A 12,104-nucleotide genomic window follows, 5' to 3' on the forward strand; every position below is an offset into this window, starting at 1 on the left:
GGCCATGAATGCCATACATGTTGAACCGGGAAATAACGATGAAGATACCAGCTACGGCTTTATGTTGATCGTTGCCCATCTAGCACGGCGAAGAACCCACGACCCATTTTAATAGATTGCCCAGGTGAGGCTCATGGCATGACGAAGATGCCTACCAGTATAGAGAGACTAGAATCGATCTACGGATATACCAAACAGAAATATAAATACTTGGACACACGCTCTTCTGGAATGCCTATCATCTACCATCTACCAGCTACTCAGTTGACTTTGACATAATACCCTCGAAAACCCGACCGCCATGCAGCCTCTTCGCATCCTCTCTTCTGTGCTTCTCAGCCTCACACTAGCAACAGCTTCCCCGGTTCCTGACTCTGCTGTTCAAATCTCCGACAACGCACAAATGCTTGGACGAAACATGTGTCTCTACTCCGGCGATCAAATCAAGGCATGCTCCGGTGACGGAGCGGGAGTGTGTTGCACTGGTGACTTGAAGTGTCCAAGTGGTGGAGGTTGCGCTGCCGCTGGTGTCTGCTACTACAACTGCTAAGGCTGCGATCGGATGCTTCTCTTTCTGTTGCTTACCCATACGGTAATTTGTTCCTTCCTTCATGACCTGGATTGGTTCAGTGATCTAACAGATGTAGACGATTTGATGCGTTATGGAAGCTTTATACCCAAAGCATGAGATGATTGGTGTCATTGTTCTAGAACCGCGAGCTCCCTTCCACTTAATTTGGTTTGGTCCTAGAATGACTGTCGGCATCAAGTTTGGAGTCAGTTAGTGAGAATGATATGCAGTTCTTCCTCTTCTTTCGAATAGACACAAGTCATGGACTGCTTGAGAGAGTTTCTCGATTGTAAAGGTGTTAGCATCTACCAGTGAACCAAAAGACAGATCCATCGAACCGTGAAGTAGCGCAGCCAGGTTAGGCTTAAGCCATGGCCGCAGGGAGCCAAATAGTTCGTGTGGCGGCTTCCTAAATCTATGAATTCGCCCAGTACTTAATTTCGTTTCTCCTTAACTTTAGCTGCGAAACCGATGAGCCGGATATAGAGACTCAGACCCAAGCTCTACATGCAGTCCTTCGCTAATAATGTTAAGAAATAAGGAGAGGCGAGAGAATGGTAACCTACTTGTTAGTAGTGTCGTAGCGTAGATATAGCGTGGCAAGCGCAACAGCGAGTGCGCGCCACAGGAAGGCTTATTTCCAACATCACAACACCAGCTACAACACCAACAATAGAACAGGGGGCAGCAAAAGCTGTTTTGTAGGTATGCGATTGTACAGTATTCGCGATTACATCTCGAAAATCATCTGCTAATCCCCTGCAGTATTAGATTCTCAACACTGCACGCCGAGAACCGCGGTACAGCGGTGACCCAGATGAGCTCCAGCAAAACAACACCAAAGTCGTACAATCATTCCGGTCCTCAAAGCACAAGTCAATGACCTTTGCCATACGAACCAGGACTCCTCTGGAAGACCCAAAGGCAATTCTACTTACTCGTGGAGTTCTAGCACTACGTTCAGACGACGAAGAAGCGGTATCTGGGAATAGTGTGTTAAACGCCGGGGCCTTGATTCCTAGCTCACCACCCCGCGTCGCCGATGCAGGTGCGTAACGAAAACCCAGGGTTACTTCGTCATGGGTCCATGTCTGTCGTGCGCACCGAGCCAGACAATGTCACACCGCCCTAGAGCAGACCCCAGTGCGTCCCGCAAACCTAGGATGATTCAACCTTCAGGCCTTCTTGTGTGCACTATACCGATGACGGAGCAGCTAGTGTCAGTGTTCCTTGAGCGATGTCCATCTCCGCATTGCGATCGACGGCGAGGCTACGGCAAGGCTGGTCGGCAATATTAACTTTCAGCCTATTTTAGTTAGCCGCACCTGATTTGGACAACAAGGGAGAGCCAGGGCCCAATGCGGTCTTCATCGCGTCGATAATCCAGAACCGGTGTGTCTGAAGGTGCATGCAACCCTGTTGCACTTAACACCAACAGCCTTAGCTTCGAATATGGCATGGGAAAAACTTTCAGGTTCCCCATACCCAACCCATGTGGTCCATGCTGTACCCCACGGAAAGTGCGCCGTCCCGGAATCTGGGTTATCCGCAGTACCTGAATAAGTAAGATCGTAGCCAGGGGCCGCCCTTTAGACCTTTATGTGGTGAGCTGAAGATGCAGGGTGTAAGGAGTTTGCATTGTAGAATACACTTTCTGGCCTTACTTACACCCAATCATAATCTATGGAATTCACGCTGTACCGTACGAATAGTGCGCTGTCCTGGGGGCTAGATCATTTGCAGTAATTAAGATGGTAGTGAGAGACTAAGAGACGGGATCAGGACAGTCGGATGAGGCGCTGGATCTTCATTTAGTCTTCGTGTGGTGAGCTGAAGATGTGGAGTGTGGGGAGTCATGGCTGGTAGCTCCGCGGTATACGTCTGATCTCTATGAACTTGGAATCGAGATGAGCAGTATAAGAGTCTGGTACATCCTTCGACGGTAAGTATTACAACATCCATCGTCGTTCATCACACTCGACACCTTGATCACCACCTTGATTGTCACCTTGCGAGTCATGCTTGGCGCAAAACCACTCACTTGCGGCATCCTTGCTGCTATTGCACCCATTGCAGCGGCCGGATATGGAAATGCAAACCCTTTCTGCAAAGGTGGCATTCCTGCCATCGCAGCTGCCATCCTGACCAAATACGAACCTGCTGAGACTTTCTGTTCGAGCACATATCCTCTGCCCAAAATCACGTCCACCAAGACTGCAAGCACATCGACCGTAACGACCACTGTTGCTACTGTGAGTCCTACCACCACAGTCGCTACTGTCACAGCAACGTAAGTCCTCCATCCATTCCTAGATTTGTAATGACTAAGTCGTGATAGAATCACTCCTTCCACTGAGACAGTCACTGTCACTTCGGACACAGTGACAGAATCGGTCACCACCACTGTTGATACCACCACGTTCACAGAGTGAGTTTAGTACTACTAGTGATAATCTTCAAAACTAATGGCCTCGTAGATACGTTGAAGCGACGACTACGTCTACATCTACGTTCTACACCATCTCCATCATACAGAAGCGAGATGAAGACAACCAACTGGTTGAACGCCACAACCCTCAGGCAGCATCTCACTGGGCTAGCGTCCAGAAGCAAGCCAAGTCCTTCGTCGGTAGCGTGTGCACATGTCTAGAAACGCCTGTCACCGTCTCAGCGACAACGACACCATTGACAACGACAAGCGTCACGGCCACTTCATCCGTCGAGGTTACTGCTACAGCCACAGAGTAAGTTCAGACCATGCCTTGAGCGAACACAAAAGCCTGACTTTTGCAGCACCGTGACCGCCACCTCGACCGTGTCCGCTACCTCAACCACCACCACAACAATTTCCATCACCGCAAGCGAAAGCATCACCAGCACCACCACGACGACAATTGTCGAGACGGTCACGGCTGTCGCACAGTACCGTGGTCCTATCTGCAACAAGCCGAACATGCAAGGAGGTATGGGAGGCTGCTCGTCGAACTGCTATTGCGATCCCCGCACGCCCGGTGGCCAGCAATACGGCGTTTGCGACACAGCTACCGGCTGCACTCAGCCTTCCTGTTCGAGCGATCTTGACTGCGGCCCTGGTCAGGCTTGTGCCAACTACAGCTGCCCCCAGGGCCCAGTGTGCGTGAATTACTCGGGTTGCTCGTCGTCATTTGTGCCGGCTCAGGCGCCGGCTAAGAGGGGATTGGTTGAAGGTGCGAAGAGGATGGCTCAAGGAGAGCGGAGAGCACAGGCTGTTGATGCGAAGAAGTTGCTCCAGTGCAGGTGGGACGGACTTACTCCGCAGCAATGCCCAGCTTAGGACAGACCTACTCCGAGGGATTCATAACCTCCAAAGCCAAAGCAGTCACGAATCTATGTCGTTAATTTCTGACTCTGACCCTCATGTGTGCATGCCATGACGATTGCTCGAACATCAGTCCTTTTCGGTCATAATTTGGTCTTTCCCTACTAGCTCTCCCTCGATAACCTCGGTGCTCGTCAAAGTGCTTCTCCATAGCACGATACTGTTTGTGTTTTTGGAATAAGAGATGACGGTAGTGATAGAGAAAGTCGGAATAGGGAAAAAGACTTCATATGGCGTGAGTTGAAAGGCGCCGAAAACACATATGCGTATTTGCGTAGAGCTTTGGATCATTACAACATTTCGTAGTTTCCGATAGTGTTTGTTTCAGGGAACGGAGATCCAAGCTCCACATAAGACATCTGTTTACCGGTTTGAAGAATAAAAAATAGCGCAGTGGTGTCGAAAGTGAAGAGTGCAAGTTGAGCTGTTTATATAGCCAGATCAGACACCAAGCGAACGTCATTGGGCAGGCAGCATACGATATCAGCTATTGAGAGAGAATCAGGCGAAAGACCATGGCCTTTCGGAACGGGGATTTTGTGCTCCTGTGACCATGCTGCGAAACACACGCATCGACTTTCTCAACAAGCTTATTTTATTCACATGTTCGTGTCGTGCGCCATCTTTGGAAAAGTTCCGTTCTCAGAGGCATAGCGAGCCCGAGCTCTGTTTTTGGGTAAACTGTACAGTCGATCAGAACGCACATGAGTCTAGCGCGATCTGGTTTCGAGATCTTCTGGAGTGAACAACACATGTATTATGGAAGGTGTATTTTTGAAAACGAGAAGAGTGTTCTTACTGCTCATGGCTTGTATAACTTGGCTTTTTGGACACAGCAGAGAGTTTCTCCATATGTGCAAAGCGGCCAATTTTGGTACAAAAAAGGAGTGTGTTTATGGACAGTGAATCCAAGCAGGGGAGCAGTCTTTATATAGAACAAGTCGAGAGACGCTAGGAACACATACTTGTATTCAGCTGGAACTTTGGACTTTTTACGGCGTTTGTCAATTTTCGATGGCCGGCTTCAAAATCGATTTTCAATTTTACATGAGTGACAAACTGACTTCAGTGATCAGCAGGCCTACACGGCATATATTCAGCGTCCTGAGCGCATCGATCTTCGACCCATTTCTCTATTCGCATCTCTTATTCCAAATCTGCTGAGAAACAATCCACTGTCCCGCTCCCTCACCCAACTCATCGCCCAGCCCTACCAAATATCTCTCCAAACTTTCCAGTCCTTCCCTAATTCTCATCTCAAGCTTCCTCTTCTCAAGCATTTCCTGCAGCTTCACAAATCCATCAGCTAGCATCTTATAAACGGGCAAATCCCCAGTCTCCGTTGCCAGGTAGTCATGATGCGCCTTCCTTAATCGAGTGATGAGACATGAACTCTTGATTTTGATAGTGAATGAACTCAGAATCTGCGATGGGAGAAGTGCGGTAGTATGCGCGGTATGGACTGAGAGGATAGCCCGACGGTATGTAAGCCAGGCGGCGACAGCGACAGGGAAGTGATCGATATAGTCCTTGCCTACTATTTTAGCGGGTAGGAAGAGAGCGATCTCGGAGAAGGACTCTTCAATCGCATCGAGTGTGGTAGCTTCCGGAAAACGTGGCGACCCAAAATTGTCGAGGTACGAGAGAAACATAGCCGTCAAGACCGCACAACGATCGTACACCTCCATATAGACCTTCATCCTGTGTTTGTTCCACGCGTCGTACATCTTATGATCATTGAGCCTGAACCGACGCATCTCAGATTCAAAATAATCCAGCGCTTCAAGCATCCTCTTTCTCTTCTCTATTCTGTCCTTCTTTCCACAGTCCGGAAGCTTGTCGAGTTCATCAAGGTATTCTATAACGGCCGTAGAAGAGGTAGCATGGTTCATTGCGAAAAGAGAGTGAAGCGGTTGATTTGTCCTTGGCCCAGTTGAGTCGTTCTGTCCAGATATCGCAGTTCCGTCTTCGCGATCGAGCTGCCGTGTCGTAGAATCTAGTCGCGAAGAGAGAGGCGTGACCCTACTTGTACTTGCACTAGAATAACCGAGCAAGGAAGCAGCGACCTCTGCAGGTAGCGGACCGTGCATGATATCGCCTTGGTGTCTCTTGAGGTATTTGGTACGGGTATGAATCGCGGTATCAGTTAGCGTAGGCAGATTGTATGTTGTTACGGCAGTATGAGAAGTTGGACGTTGAGTGACGGCGCGTGGGCGTCAGAAAAAGGTGAATGTGAATTTGAACAACCGATGAGATGAAGGTGAGAAATGAGCATTAACCGCCAACACCGTATCCAGAGCGCCCATCTGATGAGAATGAAAGAAAACATAACCCATAGTATACATGTGCGAGAAGTTGGTATCAGGACTTGTCAGCATCCAGAGCACCAGTACGTGTTTTCGTCACTTTGCCATCCACACGAGGCTTTTCGAGCTCCTTCCTAGCAGGAGTAGCTGCCATGTCCAGCTTTGCGGCCTCAGTCGTGACTGCCGATTGGCCTACAGGAGCAACACTCTTCTCATGCCCGACCACAACCCCATCATTCTTTGCGTCACCATCGTCAGCCCCTTCTCTCGCCTTCATCAGCCTCCACAAGACATGGTCGGCCGCCCTCAGTATCCTACTCCCGTCCTCAGCATCCCTCTTCCACCTCTCTCTCTTCTCCTTTGGGTATCTCTCATCTCTGCATCCCTCCTCGAACGTCTTGACCTCAGCCGCGATCTGCCAATGTACCTTTTCAATCTCGCCCATCGAATACGTCGGTTTGTGCGTCGCGAAGGAAGTCAAGGCTTGAGGGGCAGGTAGCCAGTCAGCGAGGGCATCTGTTCGAGTTGTCATCGTGCTGGTGGAGGTGGAGGAGGTGGCAGAGGTAGCGGTCGTGGCTATTTCCCAAACAAGCTTGTGCTTGAGCGACATGCGCCAATGGATGAGCTTGACGTCGATGTCATTCGCTGCAGCACGAAGGCGATCGTACGCGTGGTCGACAAGATGTATTTCATGAAGTCGTCGTTGCCGTTCTTCTTCATCCATAGTATCCAAGTGACAGTATTCGTACTGCTGCTGTGCGTTGACAAACAGGAGGTATTCGGCCTCCTTGAGGAGTTCTTGTCTGTCCGCCTCCATGGCTTCGATTCTAGCTTTGGTGCTTTGTACGTCAATCTGGCGCAAGTCTTCGGCGTACTCGATGGGTGACATGTAGAACGAGGGCTGCTCTTCCACAGGCGCTTCGGTGATTGCGGCGGGTACTTCGCTGCCGGCGAAGGGTTCGCTGGCATGTACTTCCCGTTCGAAGACTTCCTCAGGCAACCATCTTGTGTACCAGAAGCCATTGTGTCGTACGTACTGCTGCATGATGGGATCGAGACTAGCCATCATCTCTGCGTCCCAGAAGATGGCCCAGAACTCGAAAGATCTTCGCTTGAGTTGCCGACCAAGGTGTTTATAAGCCTCCTGCCTCTCTCCAGTGTACTGGAAGTATGCATGCGCTCCCAGCACGCCTGCACAAGCGCCGGTATTCATCATGCCCAAACATCGTGTCCATCGTGGTATAGCAGGCCGGCGCATAATCAGCGACGGCACCGAGGCAGCCAGCCCCAATGCCGCGCCTGCCAAAGCGCCATCATCAACAGTGTATGACTTTGTCCGCTCATAGAGCTTCCAGTTGTTGACTTCTGGCACCTTTTGCGACACTACCACCTTGGCGAAAGCCGAGTAGTAATACCAGTTGAGCGCCGCTCCTGCCACACCTGTCCAAACCCCCAGTCTGGCCGAAGCCCGTATGAAGACAGCCGCCCTAGACAGCGGCCGCGCCGGAGTTACTCTCTGACTATATCTCGATGCGAACGACGTATAGGCGGCGGCAACAACGGTCGAGGAAAGCACGGAGTACTGGAGGGTCGCATTGGCACCGATGGGATCCGGTCGTTTCGGGACAAGTCGATGTTGGCCTTCACCTGCACGCACCGTCTGATCAGCAACCTCTCCGACTTTGTGTATTCTGCAATGGCATACCAGGCGGCGCAAAGAGTCTCAGCACCATGGCGCCGAAACTACTTGTGCGGTGCGATGCAAGCAACCGGCCATAGGGTCATATGCGAGAAGAGCAATGCCGTCTAGGGGCCGTCGGCGCCTAAGGTTTGTATGCGAACGATCTTCAGACGCCGTCGCGAAGTGGTGTGCGGCTACAGCGAGCGCGTGAACTACCCACGAGGCTATTCATGGCAGTAGGGGTGCGTGGGCAGTGACGGTGAGTGGGCGTGGCTGGGGGTAGTCATGAGACATGAGGCAGACGGATGTCTTAGACTGGCAGCCACAGCGGGCGGCCACCGGGAAGACGCGTCGCAGGGGGGGCATATCTCATCCTTGCCATGTTCGCATGAAGGACGGAAAGAGGGCTGCAAGGACGCGAGACGCGTAGAAATGGTGTCGTCGGTATGCTGCGCAGGATTGGTGGGTGGGTGTCGCCATGATGCGCATCGTCCGGGGTGTGTACTGCGCACGTGAAGACGTGTGGTCAGACGACGATATCGGTCTGGAACCCCCAACAAGATTTCCGCCCCATATCGACGCGACTCACAGACTGTTGATTGGGTCGTTGGCTGGCTATCAGATCGAGTCTCAACATCTGCCGCAGCATACGACGACACACCTCCACAGGCTAGGCACAAACATGGAATGGTCGATGCAAGCTTCATTCTACAACTCGCTCGCTGAAGGCTGCGCCATACAAGCCATTGCCGTCACCATGCTACCCTCCAATCCACAGTCATTACCAGCCACACTCTTCATCCATTACAACGAAGTAGTAGTACCAATTTAGTAACACAAGCTATCGGAAACCGCACCCGCTTTTCGTATTGCAGATAAGCAAAGAAACAAAGTGGTAATGCCCAAACGCCGTCGCTAAATGGTGAAAAGCAAGAACTTACGCAAGGGCCCAACCCACGCTAAGCTACCATCGTAGGCAGCTGCATTAGTACAGGTACAAGTAAAACGAGATAAACGAGAGACCCAAACTTGTAAAGAGAAAAAGAAAGCAACGAAACTAAAGACAGATCGAAGAAAGCAAACGACATCGTGCTCAGGCCGCCGGTTCACCCGGCCCTAGTATCCCGCCTCTGCATAACAATCTTCGAGTCTTCGCTGCGTAGGAACTCGAAAACGCCAAGCTCGAGCCTAGCCAGCCCGTCCTTGAATAGGTATTCCGAGCCCTCGGTGTTCGTCATGACCCTAAATGCCATGCAAAGCAGATCCTCGGGACTCAGTCCGTCAATGGAACTCATGTTCTTCCACTTCAGTCGCATAGCCCGGAGATCGTTCATGGCGAGCAAACGATCTACCAGCCCTACGTGCGAGACACCAGGATTCGCCTGCATAGAATGACGCAATGAGGCGATGGCCTGACGTTCGTGCAGCCAAGCCGTCAGGATCTTGGAGACGAGGTCGAAGTGTTGAGGAAGCTCGGCGCGGAAGAGGCTCTCACCGTGGAACCAGAGCGTGTGCATGCGCACAAGCAGGGCGGGCTCATCTGGTGGCATCGTGGTGCGTGGGTAGAAGAATGTGAAGAGGCCAGCTGTTACTTCGCATTGGAGGAGCCGGAGGTCGGCTGTGGATGTGGATACTGAGCCCCTAGGGAAGGTCTGTGGTGGCTGGACGGCATGAGCCATTTCTGGTGGTGGTTGCGGTTGTTGACTTTTTAGTACAGGCTGATGAGATTGATGAGGTGACGCATGTTGTGGTGCAGCAGGTTGACTAGGATTCGATGGCAGTCGCTGCCTACTCGATGGTGCTGGAGGTGCTTCTTGTGTCGGTACGAGCTGTATGCCGTACGCTGGAGCGCTTTGTATCGCGGGTGCAGATGTGACCTGCTTATTAGGTGCCGTCGCCGGCTGATTAGGTGCGGCCTGCGCAAGTGGTGTACTAGATCTACTGCGGGGATGAGGTGCAAGAGAACGGCCGAAAGGATGGCTTGGGGTATTAGCCCGACTTGGTGGTCGAGGTAGAGGCTGATGTTGAGCCTGAATATGCGGATGAGAAGGGAGATGCGCATGCTGAGAATGATGCGGTTGAGGTGGTTGCCCATGTGGCGACGCGTGATGCTGATGTGGAGTATGAGACGGTGTCTGTTGTGATCCTTGTGGCTGTGCTTGCGGTGGCTGCTGTTGCGGTTGCGGCGGTTGCGATTGCTGTTGTGGTTGTGGAGCAATATGCGCATGTTGAACAGGTTGAACGGCAGGAGACTCCTTCTTCATATGTGCGCCCGCTCCATTAGCTGCTGAAGATGTGCTGACTGCTGAGAATCCTTGATTTGGAGCCGGTGTAGGAGTAGCTGGCGGTGCAGAGCGAGGTGTGTCTGTAGCAGATCGAGCCATTGCCGTACTATGTGAGGATGGCTCATATGGGCTTGTATAGCTGTTGCTGTGACGATGCCCAATTGGATGAGGAGCTCGATGCACTTCCCTCGAAGGTTCTCTTGTTTGTTCCCGTACTGGTTCTCGGGGTGGCTCACTCGCAGAAGGCGTGTTGTTGACAGCAGTGAAACTTCCAGTATTGACTGCGGTGAAACCTCCAGGTGCTGAACTCGTGGAATTCTGCGTGACAGCAGAAGGCCTTGACACGCCATTCAGGTCGTTGTTTGACAGGGGGCTCAGCTGTAATCGAGCGGGCTCGGATGCGGTTCCTGGCGCCGGTGAGAATCGATGGAGAAGGCTATGTGTCGGCATTGGAGGAATGTTCTCTGTGCTGCCTGGACCTGCAGGGTAGAGTGACTTCAGTGACTTTCTCGGACTGCCTTTCCGACTCACAGGCATCGTGCTGTAAGGCCGCTTCACAGGGGAGGCTTCAAGTTCGTCATCGTCAGACATGGTTAGGTGAGCATTGCTCTTGCGCTTCTTCAGATTGATGGGTTTAACTTCAAATTCGGTGGTGGCAACAGTTTCCGGATCTGGTGGAGTGAGTGACTGTGGCGTTCCATGCGGCGACTACCATTGTTAGCCAGACGACGGCATCAAGGTAGTATCATCACTTACTAGACCCTCGCCATCGATGTCAGCGAGCTGGTCATACTCGTTCGCACCCGACGGCCTCTTCAGCTTCATGTTGCGGATATAGTAGCACGCTTTGATGATGATCCACCGATGCAAATGGATCTTGAGACTGAATCGGGTTTAGCGCACATCCTGACATTTGACACCTGATATGCTTATCAACACAACTTACATATCCTTATGCTCAGGTTCTTCGTAAAACAGGTCTTTGTTGTACGTCTTCTTGGTCGGGTCTGGTGTAAGTAAACAGCTCCGGTCTGCATCCCTGCCCCAAATAGCGGGTCCGTAACTCGCTAGCAGCTCTTCAAGCTCCTGGTTCAGGGAACTCGGATCCGCTGCAAAATCCAGCAATGCATCTCTTTCTTTTGGTAATTCCTTTGATAGTTTCGTCACCTCACTCGACAACTTGCGGTAGTCTGGGTTGTCGAACTTCGGAATGCCGCGGTTGGTGGTGGAGGAAGACGCGGATAGGCCCAGACCCAAGCATTCCGTCACTTCGCGTATAGTCGGATTATGCGAGCTGAAGACGGAGATCCATCGAGCGCGATCCCATCGTCGCACGCCGTGCTCAAGATCCAGGGCCAAGTTATCTTTTGAGCTCATGGCGCCACATGGGTGACGGCGGGTACGTCAACAGTGAAATAGGAAGCAGGAAAACGATGATGGAAAAGTAAGCGGATGGGGATGACAATCAATGGCGCGTGCGCCAAAATGTGATGGATCCGCTTGAGTTCCAAGGTTGGGGTGATTGATGGTAGCTCGCTCGGCAAAGGTAAAAGGAGTACGTTCCACTAAGCCGCCTTGGAACAAAGTTTTCTTATTGCCAGCTGCTGCTACCCCAAAAAAACTTTGTCCAGTCTCAGATGCCGATCGTGCTACCCGTCTAGACAAAGAACCAAAGCCCCTGTACACACAGGAAGAACAAATTGCGATGCAACTGTACACTTGAGTAGGGACGGAAGAGTTTGTTGTGGGGGCGTTGGGCGGCGAAAGATTGATTGGTGATGATGATTGATGCCGGTGACGTGTAGAAGGCGAACGACGGTACGCTGCGTCGAAAAGATACCCAGAAAAGAGGTGCCTAGACGCGAGACAGTGATCCGGCAGGGGCCGCAACAAAACATGTGCA

At 51.6% G+C, this 12,104-nt stretch overlaps 7 protein-coding genes across 7 annotated transcripts; 3 read left to right on the plus strand and 4 right to left on the minus strand.

The window, feature by feature from the left end:
• The first annotated feature begins 247 nt into the window (after window positions 1–247).
• CC77DRAFT_1024227 (hypothetical protein) lies at window positions 248–866 on the plus strand. Its single transcript, XM_018525831.1, has 2 exons — window positions 248–592; window positions 648–866. The coding sequence occupies exon 1, from the start codon at window positions 302–304 to the stop codon at window positions 548–550; it is 249 nt and encodes an 82-aa protein (XP_018381768.1). The 5' UTR covers window positions 248–301; the 3' UTR covers window positions 551–592; window positions 648–866.
• A 1,456-nt stretch (window positions 867–2,322) lies between these two features.
• On the plus strand, window positions 2,323–3,422 carry CC77DRAFT_401914 (hypothetical protein). The gene is made up of 3 exons (XM_018531547.1): window positions 2,323–2,861; window positions 2,910–2,999; window positions 3,049–3,422. Exons 1-3 carry the CDS (start codon window positions 2,590–2,592, stop codon window positions 3,317–3,319), a joined length of 633 nt encoding a protein of 210 aa, XP_018381769.1. The 5' UTR covers window positions 2,323–2,589; the 3' UTR covers window positions 3,320–3,422.
• On the plus strand, window positions 3,341–3,915 carry CC77DRAFT_401921 (hypothetical protein). The gene has a single exon (XM_018531548.1). The coding sequence runs from the start codon at window positions 3,525–3,527 to the stop codon at window positions 3,882–3,884; it is 360 nt and encodes a 119-aa protein (XP_018381770.1). The 5' UTR covers window positions 3,341–3,524; the 3' UTR covers window positions 3,885–3,915.
• A 1,048-nt stretch (window positions 3,916–4,963) lies between these two features.
• On the minus strand, window positions 4,964–6,154 carry CC77DRAFT_401963 (hypothetical protein). Its single transcript, XM_018531551.1, has one exon. It carries the CDS (start codon window positions 6,017–6,019, stop codon window positions 5,063–5,065), a length of 957 nt encoding a protein of 318 aa, XP_018381771.1. The 5' UTR covers window positions 6,020–6,154; the 3' UTR covers window positions 4,964–5,062.
• Window positions 6,155–8,054, minus strand: CC77DRAFT_402035 (hypothetical protein). Its single transcript, XM_018531552.1, has 2 exons — window positions 7,941–8,054; window positions 6,155–7,882 (listed from the first exon to the last, which is right to left on the minus strand). Exons 1-2 carry the CDS (start codon window positions 7,966–7,968, stop codon window positions 6,291–6,293), a joined length of 1,620 nt encoding a protein of 539 aa, XP_018381772.1. The 5' UTR covers window positions 7,969–8,054; the 3' UTR covers window positions 6,155–6,290.
• CC77DRAFT_401961 (hypothetical protein) lies at window positions 8,055–8,822 on the minus strand. Its single transcript, XM_018531550.1, has one exon. The coding sequence runs from the start codon at window positions 8,621–8,623 to the stop codon at window positions 8,141–8,143; it is 483 nt and encodes a 160-aa protein (XP_018381773.1). The 5' UTR covers window positions 8,624–8,822; the 3' UTR covers window positions 8,055–8,140.
• On the minus strand, window positions 8,823–11,783 carry CC77DRAFT_401947 (hypothetical protein). The gene is made up of 3 exons (XM_018531549.1): window positions 11,148–11,783; window positions 10,958–11,084; window positions 8,823–10,909 (listed from the first exon to the last, which is right to left on the minus strand). Exons 1-3 carry the CDS (start codon window positions 11,576–11,578, stop codon window positions 9,023–9,025), a joined length of 2,445 nt encoding a protein of 814 aa, XP_018381774.1. The 5' UTR covers window positions 11,579–11,783; the 3' UTR covers window positions 8,823–9,022.
• Window positions 11,784–12,104: the final 321 nt, after the last annotated feature.

Source organism: Alternaria alternata (assembly GCF_001642055.1).
Source record: "Alternaria alternata strain SRC1lrK2f unplaced genomic scaffold CC77scaffold_22, whole genome shotgun sequence".
Taxonomy (NCBI): Eukaryota; Fungi; Ascomycota; class Dothideomycetes; order Pleosporales; family Pleosporaceae; genus Alternaria; species Alternaria alternata.